General features: G+C 37.6%; 2 protein-coding genes across 2 annotated transcripts; one reads left to right on the top strand and one right to left on the bottom strand.

The window, feature by feature from the left end:
- Positions 1-3,156: 3,156 nt before the first annotated feature.
- Positions 3,157-11,414, bottom strand: LOC126583373 (uncharacterized). The gene is made up of 5 exons (XM_050247722.1): positions 11,241-11,414; positions 10,222-10,364; positions 9,987-10,119; positions 3,892-4,083; positions 3,157-3,545 (listed from the first exon to the last, which is right to left on the bottom strand). Exons 4-5 carry the CDS (start codon positions 4,060-4,062, stop codon positions 3,336-3,338), a joined length of 381 nt encoding a protein of 126 aa, XP_050103679.1. The 5' UTR covers positions 4,063-4,083; positions 9,987-10,119; positions 10,222-10,364; positions 11,241-11,414; the 3' UTR covers positions 3,157-3,335.
- An 845-nt stretch (positions 11,415-12,259) lies between these two features.
- On the top strand, positions 12,260-13,926 carry LOC126583361 (putative pentatricopeptide repeat-containing protein At1g10330). Its single transcript, XM_050247710.1, has one exon. The coding sequence runs from the start codon at positions 12,424-12,426 to the stop codon at positions 13,858-13,860; it is 1,437 nt and encodes a 478-aa protein (XP_050103667.1). The 5' UTR covers positions 12,260-12,423; the 3' UTR covers positions 13,861-13,926.
- The last annotated feature ends 5,219 nt before the right edge of the window (positions 13,927-19,145 follow it).

Raw genomic sequence — 19,145 nt, forward strand, 5'->3', positions numbered from 1 at the left:
TGGAGGATTCATAAAATATTAGGTTGTAGATAATGCCACGTGGCATGCCGTCATTCGTTAAAAATCTGGTGGAAATCTATCCTCAAAGATTGTAATCGGATTGTGACACGTGGAACGACGTGATTGGTTAAAAATCTTATCAGAAATCCATCACCAATAATTGTCTTTTCAGATAATGACACGTGTCTTGACACAACGATTAAAAATCTTATCGGAAATCCATCACCAATAATTGTCTTTGCGGATAATGACATGTGGCGCAACGAGAACGATTAAAAATCTTATCCGAAATAACAAATAAAATTCTTTTGAATTATTTTATAAATACAAAAATACAAAATTTTTATTACTATTGGCTTTTCGGATAATGACACGTGAAGCAACGAGAACGATTAAAAATCTTATCTGAAATTACAAATAAAATTATTATGTATTATTTTATAAATAAAATAATAATAATATTTTATTACCAATTGCCATGGCTATTCAATGCAGGGGTGGAGATGCAAAAGACAATTGCCAGGGGAATGCACTATTCATTAAGGGCAGTTACTGTTCAGTGGGTGGATTAAATAGTGAATGGCCTGGGGGGAGGGCTCCTACACTGGAGTTGCTTTGATAGGGACTTCAATCAAAATTTGAAAATTAATAAGATCTCAGTCAATGAAAATTAATAACTAAAGACTGGATATTTTTCTTTAATTAATATATATATATATATATATATATATATATATATATATATATATATATATATATATATATATATATATGAACAAAAAGTCAATTCGCAAAGCATACTTTTCTTTATACGTATTAATGTATGAATATCATGTATGGATCTCCGCTGATCTCTGAGTCTCTGAGAGTGCATTTCTTTCGTATTAGTATAAGATTGTCAATAGTTTTATATGTAGCCCATCATTTATTGTCAACCTAACAGCAAACTTGTCCCCCCATTTTTTTTCATCAATCTTGCCCTTCAAATTGATTAGAACTTGTGTGCTTGAACAAACAAGCAATCAACCCTATTATGAATGACCTGGTTTTGGAAGAAATCCCTTGGGGGTTTAAGAAGCGATACAGTCTCTTGTATTTGCATCTCATCACGCAATGAGAAATTTCACAAGTTTTAGATTTGATTAAGGTGTTAAATTTTGATCCGTCGTTGACAAAGCATTTGTACACAAAAATTATATTTTTAGGTTTAATTTTGATGTTGAAAGGCGAAGAAATTGTGGTTATATATATGACTAGCTAGGCATAAATCCAACTAATTTTGTTAATAATTTTGCGAAAACCAGAACACACGATTCTTACCTAGTAAAATAAAATTAAATAAATGCTCTTGACACAGCATAAAAAAGTGTTAATTTTCTCAATAATTTCCCGGCTTGGACAACTGGTTGGTCATCATCACAAGCTCACATTCACGACTTGTTAACACGCTAGATCCATGAAGGAAAATACTCGATTTATATGTAACCAGTCATTACTCCTTACATATAAATTATAATTTAACAAGTGTGTAGAATACAACTTATCTATTTGTGATTTTTTAGTTGGTCATTTTTTCATGTGTCAGACTATAATTTGAAGATTGAATTTTTTAGTTAGTCAATTTTATACACGATACAAATGTCCAAGTATGCTTGACATTAAGCACCTGAAAACTAATTGAAAATAAAGAGTTTATCACCCCCATTTAGCTTCTAAGCTCCAAAGTAAGTATTTCATAATATTTGTACACCTGGCATTGAAAGAGCCAAAAGCTAGGGTTGGAACTTGGAATGCATAAATTAGGGTTTAGGGTTTAGCAATGCCAAAACGGTTATCTAAAAAAATAAAAAATAAAGATAAGACCTAAAGAAGGTCTAGGTTCTTATCTGCATATAGCTAGGAATCAAGTTAATTGGTTCAAGTAGATTTTTTTTATCAAGATCCATATATTAAAAAGGTTCATTTTTTTTCAGTATTATATGGTGCTTATTGGACATAGGAAAGTATTTGTGAATACATTCATATGCAAGTGGTGACACGTGAAACATGTGAAGACCATCACCATCTCTCATTCTCTTCAAAGATTATAAAAAGGTCGTACCCAGTGTACAAGGCTCCCGCTTTACGCAGGGTCTGGGAGAGGTGAATGTCGGCTAGCCTTACCCCCATTTATGGAGAGGCTGCTTCAAAAGATTATAACGGGGAGTAATTTCACACATCTTTTTAGTTTCTCACATATTCATCTTTAGTTATAATTATTAGATTGAATACATCAAACGAAACTAATGACCAAAATTAAACAGTGTGTAAAAACTAAAAATAGAACGTGAAAATCGCTTCCTTTGCAATTAGTCATGTTAAATCCATTCGTGACAAAAGGATGGATGGTGTGGTCCATTCCATTCCATTTGTTTAAGATATGATTGTTGGTATGCAGTGAGTCCAAGGCATTAGTTAAGGGGTCTGCTTCTCCCATAATTCAAACATTCAACATTTTGCTCAACTTGCTCAAACCTCACTCATGCTTTTTTCTAACCTTTGCCCTACTTTTCGTTTATTTTTACAACTTCTCACGCATTACCCCGTCACATACATGTTGTGCCACACAACAGAAAGAAGTCAAAATTTACCTTCGATTGGATATGAGAAATTTTAAGAGCACCAAAATTATGGAAATTAAAATCACATAATTCGATTTTCTAAAATTTGTTTAATTTCTTATTTAGATAATCCTAAAAGTGTATACATATTTTGTACTGTGTTTAATTTGGACATATATATTCATCAATCTACACGAGTTGTTGACACGTGCTAGTGATGGTGGTGGCGTCGGTGCTGATGGTGGGATCGGAACACTGGTGAAGGTGGAGGGATAGTGGTGGCATCGATGGTGTCGAAGTGGTGGTGGCGGCATCGATGGTGTTGGAGAGGCGGCGGCGGCAATGTGTGTAATGGTCATGACAATGTGGCCATAGCAGAGGTGGTGATGTGTTGGTGTCAGCGGTTATGCAATGAGAACGTGGTGGTGGTGATGATATGGCCATGGGAAGGTAGTAGTGATGATGGTGATGGGTGGCTGCGGTTGGATGGTGGTAGCTGTGATGGTGAAGGCCATAAGTCCAGCCAAACCATTAAGGACACCAGAACTCACTAAGATCAAATATTATTGCGAGCCAAACCATTAAGTTAGGTAGTTACACCTTACAAGTGTACCAGTACGGTACCTTATCTATAGTCCATAAGGCTGCATAGGACACCCTGTTGCGTATAGTAGGAACGGGAAAGTAGCATCATACGTCGGAGTGTCAGATATATAAAACTACACTAACAAAAACTTAAGCGGACAAATAGCGAGACATCCATGACTGGAAGCGAGGCCAAGCCAACTGACATGACGCTTCATCCTCATCAGTCAATCCCAAGTCCTTCCTCCTCTTCGCACCTTCTTGAGACCTATTCATGAATGCATGGGCATTGCCGGGATAAATGTGCACCTCGTAAGGGATTCCTGATGCTTTCAGCTTCTCCTCCAAAGACTTGGCAGGCTGAAAATCAAGATCCAAATGTCGACATAAGTAATTCTGCATTAGTATGTTCAAGGATATATTTCTCAAAGTAATTCAGAAATTTAATCATCGTAGCACTCAAATCAGGTGCACAATCATCTTATGCGCATAAAGAGCGCACACGCCTGCATTGCCAACGGCATATACAATTGCACATGAATGGCCAAGATTATTGCGGTCTCAACTATACAATGCTATGCTCACGTGCCCCAAATTCACAACCATTAGGCGTCAACAACTCAGCCCAGAAAAAACAACTTCCAAAAAGCTTTAGGAGGTAACTAAAATAATTAAGACTAAAAGATGCATAAGAAAAAATCGGTACCGTCACATCTGAAAAGCCAACGAAACTATCAAGCTCTCCAAAATGAGCCTGAACAGGAGCCTTAGCTTTAGCAGGGTCTGCAAGCTCTGATGGCGGCACTCCATAAAACGCAACAACAGCATCACCGTCAGGGAGCAAAACAGAACTTGCAATTGAGAGAGCACCACCCATGCAAAATCCAGCAACACCCACCTATTAATTTAACAAATGAGTTTGCTTTCTAAAATTCATATCGTAACTGATTGATACAACAACAACAACAACAACAACAAAGCCTTTTCCCACTAAGTGGGGTCGGCTATATGAATCCTAGAACGCCATTGCGCTCGGTTTTGTGTCATGTCCTCCGTTAGATCCAAGTACTCTAAGTCTTTTCTTAGAGTCTCTTCCAAAGTTTTCCTAGGTCTTCCTCTACCCCTTCGGCCCTGAACCTCTGTCCCGTAGTCACATCTTCGAACCGGAGCGTCAGTCGGCCTTCTTTGCACATGTCCAAATCACCAGAGCCGATTTTCTCTCATCTTTCCTACAATTTCGGCTACTAAATAGAATTTCACGGGATAGTTTGTATTACTTCTTTTGAAATATATACATGTACAATCATTGTTCAACAAGGAAACAAATAATAAAGCTTATAAACAAACCTACCTAATAAAGGACTCCTACTATTTACATTCCTTTTTTCCTAATATTGACTCACGACTAACACTCCCCCTCAAGTTGGTGCATAGATATCACACATGCCCAACTTGACAAGTGAGTCATCAAACTTTCGACTACATACCGCATGAGTTAGAACATCTGCAAGTTGCTCCTCTGAATTCACAAATGGTATTGACACAATTTTCCTCTCAAGTTTCTCTTTAATAAAGTGTCGATCAACTTCCACATGTTTTGTCCTATCATGCTGTACCGGATTATCAGCTATATCTCTCGCTGACTTATTATCACAATATAGTCTCATGGTCTCCTTAGGCTTAAACCCAAGTCCCCCAAGAAGTTTTTGAAGCCAGAGAATCTCGCAAATGCCGTGAGCCATCCCTCTATACTCAGCCTCAGCTGAGGATCTAGACACCACCTTCTGTTTTTTACTTCGCCATGTAACCAAATTTCCTCCTACAAAAGTAAAGTATCCCGAAGTAGACCTTCTGTCACTCACACTTCCTGCCCAATCAGCATCTGTGAACCCCTCAACCCTCAAATGTTTGTGCTTCTGATATAAAACTCCTTTTCCAGGTGCAGACTTCAAATATGCTAAGATACGCATAACAGCAGCCATATGATCTTCACTCGGTGAATGCATAAATTGACTCACTACACTCACTGCATAGGCAATATCTGGTCGTGTATGAGCCAAATAAATTAATCTCCCTACAAGTCTCTGATATCTCCCTTTATCAACTGATTTCTGATTCGGATCCCAACATAGATGATGTTTTTCAACAATAGGAGTATCTACTGGTTTACATCCCAGCATACCAGTTTCTTTTAACAAATCCAAAACATACTTACGTTGTGACAAGAAAATACCTTTCGAAGATCGAGCAACTTCAACTCCAAGAAAATACTTCAAATCCCCTAGGTTCTTCATTTCAAACTCAGCCGCAAGATTACCCTGCAACTTTGAAATCTCATCAAAATCATCTCCAGTGATGATCATGTCATCTACATAGATGATTAAGGCTGTCACTTTTCCCTGTCTTCGTTTAACAAACAATGTATGATCAGAATGACTCTGATAATACCCAATCTTTTTCATAACTTGAGTAAACCTATCAAACCACGCACGAGGTGATTGCTTAAGTCCATAAAGAGACTTACGTAACCGACAAACTCCGGTATTCCTACCAGCACTGTACCCAGGAGGAAAATCCATATATACTTCTTCCTCCAAGTTCCCATGGAGGAAAGCATTTTTCACTTCAAACTGTTTTAATGGCCAGTCCATATTAGCAGCTAAAGATATCAAGACACGTACCGTATTCATCTTGGCAACCGGAGAGAACGTTTCTTGATAATCTACCCCATATGTTTGGGTGTATCCTTTAGCTACCAACCTTGCTTTGTACCTGTCTATCGATCCATCGGCTTTGTATTTGCCAGTAAACACCCACCGACATCCCACTGGTTTTTTTCCTTCTGGTAAAGACGTCACCTCCCATGTATTATTCTTCTGTAATGCCAACATTTCCTCATCCATTGCTTTTGCCCACTTTGGATCCTTTAGAGCCTCATCCACACGGGTTGGTACTCGAATAGACTCCATATTGTCCACCAAGGTCTTGCGCTCTGGTGCAAGACCATTGCATGAGACATAGTTAGCTATTGGATACTTCACTTTACCTTCCGGAGAAAACCTGTCAGGTGGCACACCTCGATTTTGTCTCGGTGGCAGCTTATAAGTATTTACATCATTACTTGCACTAGTTACATAATCATCCACAATACTTACCTCAGGTATATCCAGAGAAGATTCATTGGGCTGCACTGTATAGCTAGAGAGATAGGGGGGTACATCATCAAAATCGGCAAGCTGTTGCTGCGACTCCATACTGCTCTCGGCAGGTGGTTGCCGTGACTTCATACGGTTCTCGGCAAGTGACTGTAGTGGTTGTTCTGATGGTACTACAACACTTGAAATCTCTGCTATAGTATCATTCTCCTGAGTCACAGCAGGTGTGATCTCTACCATAGTGTTTCTGTCTAGATCCAACCATTCCAGATCACTACTAGTGCTCTCCCTCTGGTGATCTGAAGATGAAGATACGGGAGCATAAAACAACTCCGACTCAGAAAAGGTCACATCCATGGTAACATACATATGACGAGTCTCAGGGTGATAACATTTATACCCTTTTTGGTGAGAGGAGAAACCAACAAACACACATCGGAGAGCACATGGATCCAACTTAGTACGATGAATCTTTGGAATATGCACATACGCCACACACCCAAATACCCGAGGGGTGAGAGTATTAGTAGACACCACTGGAACATGTTGAGTGAGGACTTGAAGAGGGGTGCGAAAATCAACCACCCGAGAGGGCATACGATTAATCACATAGACAGCATAAGTGACAGCTTCAGGCCAAAAAACCTTAGGAACAGATGCTCCTAGAAGTAGAGCACGTGCCGTTTCTAAGATATGGCGATTTTTCCTTTCAGCCACCCCATTTTGTTGTGGAGTATGGGGACAAGTTGTTTCATGGAGAATGCCGTGATCACCAAGAAACTTCGACAACTCAAGATTAAGATACTCACCACCATTATCAGAACGGAGAACTTTAACCACATGCGAGTATTGTGTTCCAATCATCTGAGAAAAAGATCGAAATACCATACCAACATCACTTTTATTTTTTAACACATATAGCCACGTCATACGAGTGCAATCATCCACAAATGTAACAAACCACTTAATCCCAGAAGAAGTAACAACAGGAGAAGGTCCCCAAACATCAGAGTGCACAAGTTCAAATGGTAAAACTCTTTTATTCATACTAGGAGGAAACGAAGCACGATGGCTTTTAGCAAGAATACATACTTCACAATGTAAGTCTGATTCATTTATTCCACTAAATAGACTAGGCAACATATGCCGTAAATACCCAAAAGTTGCATGCCCTAACCGACGATGCAGCAACCACACTTCTTGTAAATTACTAGACCGGGACACTCGAACGGCATTAGCTCTGCCAGGAACGACGTCGTCCACATAGTACAACCCCTCTCTCTTAGTGCCACGCCCAATTATCTCCTTGGTCTGAATATCCTGAAGTAGACAAAAGGACGAATACATTAGAACAACACAATCTAATTGTTCAGTAACCTGTGGTATGGATAATAACTGATGAGTTAAAGAAGGAACAAGCAAGCAATGATGTAAGGGAAGTGACGGGGTGAGATGCACGGTGCCTGCACCACACACGGGTGCCAAAGTACCATTGGCAGTTGTTATGTTTTTCCTGTGAGATGTAGTCATGTATTGAAACATATTTTTATCATATGTCATATGATCCGTTGCCCCAGAGTCCAGAATCCAACCTGTATGGTCCTGAATTTCGGAGGCTAAGAGAACACGTCCCGAGATACCTGTGTTGGAAGACGAGTCACCCCGAGTACGAGTCAACAAATTTTGACTAGAGTCACTAGGGCTAGGCACGGCTTCCTGTACTGTTGGTGTAGCCGCAGCAAGGGAGGCACGGCCTCCACTGGACCCTACTGCTCCACGCTCCTTGGCACGCAATTTTTTCTTCAATTCTGGGAACCAATCAGGCACCCCATGCTTAGCAAAGCATGTATCCTCAGTATGACGGGTTTGTCCACAGAAAGTACACTTCAAATCATCTTTATTTTCTCGATTGAAGGGACGAGAATTTAAAGATTGATTCAAAAAATTACTAGGACGAGGATTACCAGCTGGCCGAGAGATCATGGCCATGGATGGCAACCCTCCTTGGTTGTTACTTCCACCCATCATAGTAGCATGGCGTTGAGCTTCACGCCGAACAACAGAAAACACCTCCTCAACCGATGGTAAGGGCTGAGTACGTAAAATATCACTACACACTTTATCAAAGACATCATCCAAACCCGCCAAAAAAGCATACACACGATCAATTTGAATTTCTTCTCGAAGTGTCTTGAGATCCACAGCACATTCCATCTTGATTGGTCTCCGTTGATCTAACTCCTGCCAAACGGACTTGAGATCAGCATAATACACACCAACTGGCCGACCTTCTTGACGGAGTCTGAACGATTTAACCTTCAATTCATAAATCTGAGAAATATCCGAACCATCATAATAGGTCCGAGCCACCTCTTCCCAAACTTCTTTAGCGGTACGCAGGTGAATAAAAAATCCCATGATAGCAGGTTCCATGGAATTGATCAACCACCCTTTTACTATTGCATTCCCTGTCTCCCACATCTCATACTCAGCACTACCCTCAGCAGGTTCCTTGGTACTCCCAGTCACAAAGCCCTTCCTACCGCGTCCAGCAATGTGCATCTCTAAAACCTTGGACCAAAGAGGATAATTCGATCCATTTAGTTTCACAGTGTTTGGTACAGCAGATGCATCATTCTGAATAACAACAGGATTCACTACTGTATTAGAGGTACGAGCATTGTCCTCCAATTTAAAAAAACCACTGCCTTCCATAGATGCCATACTCCCTTACACAAATCTGCCTTACCCAAAGAAAACAGCAAGACACTACCACACACGTAGCACTATCACACACACACACGGCAGTCTAAAAAAAAAACAGCAAGACTTACTGCTGCACACGCACGGTAATCAATCCCACACTGCTGGAAAGAAGAAAAACAAACAATCCTGCTGTACTACACACACACGGCAAGACTGTGCAGAAAAGAGCACAGTCAACCAACCCACACTGCTGCACACGCAGCAAAACTTCACACACGGCAATCCTGTTTTTCTGCAGAAGATTTGCAGGAAAAACAATCAACCAAGCACAGCGGAAAAACTAGGGTTTCGGCAATACCGGCTCTTGATGCCAAATAGAATTTCACGGGATAGTTTGTATTACTTCTTTTGAAATATATACATGTACAATCATTGTTCAACAAGGAAACAAATAATAAAGCTTATAAACAAACCTACCTAATAAAGGACTCCTACTATTTACATTCCTTTTTTCCTAATATTGACTCACGACTAACAATATATGTAGAAACAGAAAGGTCAAGTTGAAATTTAGTACCGACTAATTTTACCTAAATGTTCAAGGAGAAATACAGTGGCCCAACTGTTCTGTGGTGATTTCTCTTACAGTACAAACTAGGCATAAAACTTACCGCATACTAAGGTTATGTCTTAAAAGAAATCATACGAAAATGGCAACCCATCATTGACATAGCTGAGAGATTATGTAATGTATGTTCGTTGTTTGTTAACCGATAGAAAGTGATTGCTTAAAAAATTTGTATACATGTATTTTCCATCTTCGTTGTTTCATATTTCCGTAACACGTATACACCCTCAGACCAGACCAGCCCCAAATCATAGATATTAAGACAATTGTGATAAAATTAAACTAGAAGTCTAGAAGTAAACCGTGCCACACCTTCTTCGAGCCATTTGCTTTCAGCCAATTATTAACAGAAGCTTGGATATCCTTTACAGCGCCTTGCCAATCAAGACCTTAAAACAAATGTTGCACTTCTGCAACGTCTAAACCAACCTTCCCACGATACAAGCTAGAAAAAGAAGCAAGAAGATACTTAGCATTGAGATGCAGCAAATAAATCAACAAACACACACAATATTAGCAAGGCTTAACGTAAGCTCAGCGAATTTACTCAGGGATAAGTGCTTTGAATCCAGGAGCAAGTTGAGAAATCTTGACAGCATGGTTCTTAATTTCAAAATCCACACCCCACCACTCTTGAAGCACGGCAATCCCAGGAGCACCATCATTGCCAACACCATATGCATCAAATGACTGGTCATTATGATCAAAGAAGAACAAATTAGAAATAAGGTTCAGTAAGAGTTACTTCCAACCATTTGCATAAAGTTCGTTTTTTTTTTATTCAATAGATTGTTGACACTAAATTAATCTAATCTAAAATGAAAATTCGAACTTGAACAAGACGCTCTTCTAACCAACTTGACTAAGGGCTGGTTTGGTATTGCTGTGCTTTGAAAAAAAAACTGCTGTGAGAATAAGCGGCTATGAAATAAATCAGCAGAGTGTTTGTTAAACTTTTTTGTAAAAGTGCTTTTGAAAAAAAAAGCAGTCTGATAGTGGGTCTTTTCATTAAAGGAGCACTGTAGCTCGGTGTGCTTTGAAAAAAAACCAGTTTTCCAAAACTACAAATAGCAGCTTTAGCTTTTTCCTTTGATTTTAGCTTATTCTCACAGCAGCTTCCAAAATAAGCCCTTTTTTTTTCAGTTTACCAAACACCTAAAACCTTCACAACTTTTTTTCATGGGTGCTTTTTTTTAAGCACCTCACTCTCAAACCACCCCTAAATCCAACTCTGCGCATAAGGTTTGTTTATTCAAGATAATAAAAAAGAAATCCACTAGAAAACGCATATTCCGATAGACGGATATGTTTCAATTACTCCAACACATAGATATCCGAAAATTTGACACAAAGCAATCTCGATTCCTCCCTAATACATGCATATATGTAAGGAATTTTCACATACGTCTTGATAACATTACATTATATTTTAGATAAAAACTCTTTCAAACTCAATAATTAAGAAAAAAAACCCGACTTTGTTACAAAAGAAGGACACCAAAAAAATTTCAAAACTACGAATCAATTAGAGCATAAATATGGATAGATGATGAGTTTTTCTTTTACCAATCAAGCACTTGGAATGTTTGGGATTAGATCCTCTCTTGACCCCCCTGTTTGTAGTCGTTGGATCAAATTTCAACGGTCACGATTGCCTGCTCAGCAGGCTCAGTTTTTTAGGATCAAGAGAGAATCCTTATCCGAATGTTTGTACCCAGTACCTATAGTTGATGGGGTGCTTTTTTCCGGAAAGGGATCCACAGAAGCAGCGAGAGTTGTTAGCATTTTGGGTCGTCAAGTGAAAATGCCGTGGCATATTTTAATCGATGGAATATTCTTAATTGTCGGAGGAAGGACGGCATAAAACACGTTCACAGGGTCATTTCATCGTTTGCAATGTTATTTGGGCCGAGCTGATTATTTGACTAACCCAAGAGCAGATTTTTGTGGCCCATGACAAACGAAGAAGAAGAGGAAAGGGAGGGGAGCTGAAGAGAGATGTTATTGACATTTTAAAATAGTCATCGTACATCAGCTTTTAATATAAAAATAAGGGAAGAAAACAAAAAAGATAAAGAATTTTCAATGGAGATGTTAAATTTTAAGTATAAAATTTGGATAAGACTACGAATGCGACACTTTGACATATTTTAATGTTTTGCTTTCTTTTCAATATATCAAATTAAAATATTGTTATATTATAATGAATAATTTTAGAACAAAAATAATAATAAACGATAAAAACCATTTAATAATCAATTAGAAAATGATTTGAAGTTGTTGTCAATTTTGGCAGCAAAGGTAATGGTTGTCAATTCACGCCAATTAGAATTGACTTTTCAAATTAACAAGTACAATTACTGTCTCTTTTGAATGTCAAATTTGATTTGGACCTTTTAGTGTTAACTATATTTAGTCATACACTTTAGATTCCAAGTTCGATTCTCTCTTATGCAATTTGTTTAGCAAACAAAAGCAAAATTGTGACAATCAATATTGTTATGAATTGAATAAATAATTAGGAATGTGATCATTATTCATGCACTTCGTACTACTTTTAAGGCAAGAAAACTCATCATAATTTGTATAAATAAAGATATAAGACTAAAAGTGTGAGGACACAATTCTCATACGCCTGAGCGTTTCTCTCTCACCTTTCCCTTCTCCCTCTCACACAGTTTTATAATTAGTTTTAAAACAAATATGATAAAATAGCAAGCACAATTTTTGATACACATGAATTGGTGTTATGCCACACTCATCACCCGAGTCTCTACTTCAACTCCTCCAATGCTTCCTCAAGCACCCTAACCAAATCAAACAGATCCATTCCCGCCTATTCACCAACGGTCATCTCCTCCACAACCAACACCCTAAACCCTCCGCTTCCAAATGGATGCCAACCCTCCTCTACAACACTTTGATCAGAGCCCATCTCGGTTTCGGCCAACCCCGCAAGACCCTCCTTCTCTTCATCCACATGCTTGCCCACCAAGCCCCTCCCAACAGCCACACATTCCCTCCGCTTATCAAAGCCGCCGCAGCCACCTCTTCCTCCTCCTCATCGCCCCGTCTGGGCTCTCCGCTTCATACCCAAGTCGTAAAACGCGGCGTTTTGCGCGACCCTTTTATACAGACCTCGTTTGTGAGCTTCTATGCCGAGCTTGGTAAATTGTGCGATGCGCGTAAGGTGTTTGAGGAAATGTCTGAACCATGTGTGGTTGCGTGCAATGCGATGATTGATGGGTTTGGGAAGAATGGGGATATGGGTTCTGCTGTTTTGCTATTTGAAAGCATGCCGGAAAGGGACGTGGTTTCATGGACAAGCGTTATAAACGGGTTTGGGAGAAATGGGTGTTTTAGCGAGGGAATTCGATTTTTTCAGATAATGATGAATCATGAGAATGTGATGGGTTGTTTTGTGAAGCCAAATGAAGCTACTTATGTTAGTGTGCTTTCTTCCTGTGCTAATTTGGGTGGGTGGGGATCTATTTATTGGGGGAAGCAAATACATGGGCATGTTATTAGGAATGGGATTGAATTGACTGCGTTTTTAGGGACTGCATTGGTGGATCTTTACGGGAAGACTGGCTGTTTGAACAGCGCTGGATACATGTACCAGCAAGTGGTAGTTAAAGAAGTTTGTACTTGGAATGCGATGATTTCTGCACTTTCTTTGAATGGTAAAGAGAAGGAGGCTTTGGACTTGTTTGAAAAAATGAAGATGGAGAGGTTGCAGCCTAATGAGGTTACATTTGTCGCAGTTCTTACAGCATGTGCTCGTGGAAAACTGGTGAAGTTTGGTTTGGAATTGTTTAGATCGATGACAAATGATTTCGGGGTTGAGCCGATAATGGAACACTACGGGTGTGTGGTTGACCTCTTGGGCAGAGCAGGGCTGTTTTGGGAGGCAACTGAAGTTATTAAAAGCATGCCTTTCGAGCCTGATGCCTCTGTATTGGGGGCTCTTTTAGGTTCTTGTAAGATTCATGGGACTGCTGAGCTGGGAAATGAAGTTGGTGAGAAACTTCTCGAGTTGCAGCCACAACACTGTGGACGATACGTGGTTTTGTCAAACATTAATGCTGGGAAGGAGAGATGGGATCTTGCTGCAGCTGTGAGGAAAACAATGGTGGATGCCGGAATTCTGAAAATTCCGGCCTACAGTATGATTGAAGTAAAATAGAATTAGGGAAACTGATCATTTCCTGAATTTCTAATTAGCTATATATTTGTGTCTTAGCCATTTAAAGTTGTGTAGAAAAATTCCGATTTTCGGAGTTTACGGTTTTACTTTGCGATTCCAATATGGTTTTAGCAAAAAAAAATATATGTTTTTTTTTTGGAAAAGGTAACAAAAAAATTCTCGGTACTATTCATTTTAACGAAAAATTATATTTTTAGACTAAAAAGTCAATTATAGTACTATTCACTTTACTTTTTATTTTTTCCTTATCATTAAAACTTAAAATTTTCAATCCCTTTTCATTAGTTTTTTTTTTGAACAATGAAAAAATATATATATAGAGAGTTTAATCTCAGTTTAATACCTTGAAGTATTGTGATTTTCAACATTTGGTACATTAAATTTTTTTTGTCCCAGAATCAGACCTCAAGTTTTAATTTTGAGACAATTTCATAAATTCGTTAAGCTTTCTGTTAAAACTTATGTTAATTGATAGCATGGCGCCTACTAGACAATAACTTAACGTCATTTGTCAATATGGATCCACTTCAATATTTAACAAAAAAAAAAAAAAAAAAAACCATCCGTCTTCTACCTCCCCCAACTCCCTTCCTTCTTCCCTCTGCAACCGGCACACACTTCAGGGTTGTATACCCACTAATTCTCTCTCTTCCTTACCCTCTCTCTCTCTGCCCCTCATGTATTCTCTCTCTTTCACCATTTCACGCTGCAACAACGGCATCGTTGGCTCCATCATCGTCCGCAAGCTCCAAGCCCTAGATTTCACCAACCTCGTCCTCTGCACCAGCTCCGAACTCGACCTCACCCTCCAAGCCAACGTTCAGTTCTTCTTCACCGTCGAAATACGCTAATTCATAATCCTCCTGGCGGATTTCATCGCCGTCAATTGCAGTGTATGTGGGTTTTGCCCTTGCTTGCATCCTGGCTTCGAAGTTAGCCAAATCCACCCTCTGAATGCGTAATTCCAGGGGCACCGGGCACACCAGGAGGAAAATTGAAAAGGCCATGAAAGCTAGCCATATCCATTCTCCAAGATCCCTTGTATTTGCCTCCAAGATGGAACAACCCTGACAGCCAATCAAGTGGAGTTCATCTATAATAAAAGACTAACCTTTTGAATCAATTTCCATCTTCCATCTTTCAATTTCCAGTTTTTTAATCAATTTCCAATTTTGTTGAATTGAGTTGTGATAAATTCAGAATTGAGCAATGCGTTGGGCTCGGAAGTCAAAGAAAGCTGCGAATGGGTGAAGAATCTGAGTATTGCTCCTCTGTGATTTCCGACGGTCATGGTCACGAGCACCGCTGATCTGAGCTACGCGTCCTAAGGGTTGACTGAGTTGCGAGTTCGGTGGGGCGGTTTTGATTGGTGGGATGTTGAAGTTTTTGTTGGAGGGTGGCAAAATTGTTGGATCTTGGTTGTCGGCAGCGGCTGTGGGTTTGGGGGAGGACTCGTGAGTGACAGTTTCTGGGAGCTGATACTTTCGGGGTTGTCGGGATTCGAGTCGCAACCGCCCAGAAACTTTTTTTTTAATTTAATTTAATTTTTTTTAAATTTTTATGGACCCTCATTACACGTGGTGCCTAGTCACTGTCCACATGAACACAACGTCACCACCTAACGGTTGATTTTAACAACAAACTTAACGGATGTATAAAAATGTCCCAAAATTATGACTTTATGTACCATTTTAGATAAAAAAACCTTCATGTATTAAATGTTAAAAACAAAAAAATCTTATGATAGTAAAATGAGATTAACCTTATATACATGTACACACACATGTATGGTTGGTCCTGCTTGCTTAGAGCCATTGGCACGAAACGAACCACTCCCGTAACCTGTCCCTTTGAACGACTCTAGAAGAAATGACTTTGCAGTCTCCACCCTTTTGGTGTAATATGAAACAGGAGAAGAGGTTCTTTCCGGATCTCGTTCAACAAGATTACCAGATTAAATGATTCGGATTTTTCAAAATTTATCCAATAGTTCATCTGATTTGATTTCTTAAAAGTTGTAAAAAAATTTTATCGTTGAATAAAATTTGAAAAGTCCAAATCACTTTGATCTGATAATCATGGGAGGAGATGATCTCTTCTCATGAAACAGATGTAAGATATTTCTGAAATCATAAGAACAACAACAAGAGATTAGGATAACAGATTTGATAAACCAATGTTACAATAAATCAATTACAATTTACTTATCTTTGGAATATGGAAGACATGGCTCTTGCGGATGACAAATGAGTCTTCTACTTTCAACAAGCGGAAGTGTTCCAGCAATAATAGGGTTTGCTCGGAATGGAACGTATGTTTTGTGAAAGCAGGGACACCCTTAATATAGTGATTAGGGTTCCCCTAATCCCGCCTATTATAGTAATTAGAGGAATACACCAAATCACCATTTATTCTTAATGTTGTCCCACCAAGGCATGTACAATATGTCCTACTTAATTAGGGTTTCAATTAGTCAACTAAATATATCTTGGTTCCATGATTCTTGCCAACCAATATTGAATCACATTAAAAGCCAAATATCTTGAAGATCAAGTTATTTGTCTTTCAAGTAATTCGATTCATAATAATTGACAACTCAACATGAGTCTTACATTCTCCCACTTTGAGTGTCAATACCAACAGTTTGATTGCAACAAGAATCACAGTGATCACTGAACCAAAGATACAACAGTTATCCCTCAAAAGACAACTATTACTTAAACTGAATGTAGAACTATAGAAATCCAAATGCATATCTTTCTGCATTTGTGCTCTATAATCACATGCACATTCAATCAAAGCATACAGCTGCAGATTATGCCATGGTGTTTGAAACTGATGAACCAAACATCAATTTCACTAAACAAAATGAACTCTAGATTGAGTTCTTTGCACGAATTTCTGTCAATTTAAACAATCTGATATAATAACGAGATTAGGATTTCTCATTAAAATTTATGAACAAAATTTAAACAGAATTTACTCTTATAGTATCAGGCACTAACACTTCAAATTTTTTAACATAAAAGGTAATCTCCTACTCCCACTGATTAGCAGAGATAAACAAATTATTACTCCCACTGATTAAGAGAGCAAAACTTTATAAATGCCTATAAAGTGAAATAGATACCTTTCAAATACTCCCACTAGCAAAACATTAGTCATGGAATATAAAACATAAAATTTGTGAGCTCAACATCTTTATTATAAATATCTGTAGGGAAGTGATTCTTGTGATTGAAAAACTATACAAAACTATTTGATCAGTTTTGTTCATCTAACAATTGACAGAAATAGAAAACTTTAACTGGAATTTTTTCTTATTGCATCAAAAGCATATAATTTCATAATCATCTTTGGACAGAAACTAATTATATTAGGTTTGCATAGCTAAAACATAAAATACAAGGGCAAACGTATATAGCTTCAACACTTTTGAGCAGATGAAGTATATGCAATCTTGTCAATTTCATGTTTCACTATACATTGATTTATAGTTGTACTGAATAAGAAAACACTTTTGAGCAGATTAATTATCCATCAATAACATATAAATCACAAGTCCAATTTCTTGAACAACATACAAGAATTAATAAGCAAAACACTTTTGAGCAGAATATACTCATTAACCCTTCTTGAATTTCCTACAAGATTAATTGCATATATAACAAATAAAATATAAACAAATATGATAATGGACGTTTTATCTATCAAAACTATGACCATGAAAAGCATGCAAAAAATGATGAGTGTGAAGCCTATAATACATTATTTCTCCCACTTGGGCAAACACTCAAAATTGCAAGATTAAACACTAGAGAAAGTGGTTTTCATAGAACAAAATATAGGCTAGTTGAATCAATAAAGATAGTGTACACAATCCATTGTATAATATAACATTGCAAATTTTTACAAAGTTTGGAGTTAGAAAAATCTTTCAAAATTGTAATAAAATAGGACACGTTGCAAGGTATGCAAAACTCCATCAGTATTTCCCAAGCTCTACCAAAATTTCAGATTTAATCATAATTTAAATAAAACCAATTTACAATCTTTAATATGCTCAAAACACGAGAATTTCTTAAGTAAATTAAAGGTTCATTTCATTAGATAAATAACCTTTAATATGCCCAAAACATTAAAATTTCTTAAACAAATTTGTTGAGTCACAAAATAGTTGGTTTGGACATAATAAATCAATCTATATGTATCAAAATTAGGCTTATATAAGGACCAATATCTCAACATTATTAATTGATCTAAAAGTGACAAGTGATTAGATAAACCAATGGCTACAAAATTTATTTAGTGTATGAGAGAAGACTCACATATGTGTTAAAATTAGGTCATAAATTAAAATGAAACCTAATAAGAGAATCCAAACTCAAAATTTATGTTTTAATTCTAAAACAAAGTAGAATTAAAGTAAACACATAGATATCTCAACAACATCAATTTTTAACAATAATTTTAATCCAATTTAGAACTCACAGAAAATTAAGGCAAAAGATTGGCAAATTTACCTACTCATTCTTGATTCTGCAAGATTCATCATGGAAGTAGTCGAGTTGTGGTGGATCGAACCAACTTCAAATTGCATGATTGTTACACCTTTGGGCAGAAACTCATCATGCAAAGAAAATACCTGCATAGCTAGCCAAAACATAAAATACACAAAATACATATAGCTTCAACAGCTTTGGCCAGATGAAAATACGTTAGAAGTACTTTATGATTTTCTATAATACTAATTTATAATTGGTGAGTGATTTCCTAAAATTCCCATTGGGACAAAAGTATTCACCATATAAATTAGAATTCTGATTTTTTCAAAATAATCCTTTAGAATAGTATTAAATAACCGTTTAGTTGGATATTCAATGATTCTCAAAAGATTCAATCAGACACAAAAGTATGTCGTTATTGACATTGAACAATAGAGTTCTCGAAAGAGAAAACATGGTTATTCAGTTATTCGATAGCGACCAAAATGATCAATTAGTAAACTGATGCCACCTTCCAATTTTCTCTCAAAAGACAATCATCATAATCAGAATTGATGACCAAACAAAACATTGGTTTAAGCAAAACAAACCAATACATCTTTAAATCAAAATTTAATCAGCGTTGTCTATATAAAATTCATTAGTATTGAGAATTTGCATATAATTGTAGACATCGAAATTTCGGTAAATAAATGTTGACCGATAAATTAAAGTGTCAACGCTCATGTATTACATAAATTTTACACGTAGCATGCAACT

This window comes from Malus sylvestris, chromosome 9 (assembly GCF_916048215.2).
Source record: "Malus sylvestris chromosome 9, drMalSylv7.2, whole genome shotgun sequence".
Lineage (NCBI taxonomy): Eukaryota > Viridiplantae > Streptophyta > Magnoliopsida > Rosales > Rosaceae > Malus > Malus sylvestris.

Coding starts and splice junctions, on each gene's coding strand:
- LOC126583373 (XM_050247722.1), bottom strand. CDS start 4,062: ATGGGTGGTGCTCTCTCAATTGCAAGTTCTGTTTTGCTCCCTGACGGT. Junction 3,546..3,891: donor TTGGCTTTTCAGATGTGACG/GTACCGATTTTT, acceptor CTTGATTTTCAG/CCTGCCAAGTCTTTGGAGGA.
- LOC126583361 (XM_050247710.1), top strand. CDS start 12,424: ATGCCACACTCATCACCCGAGTCTCTACTTCAACTCCTCCAATGCTTC.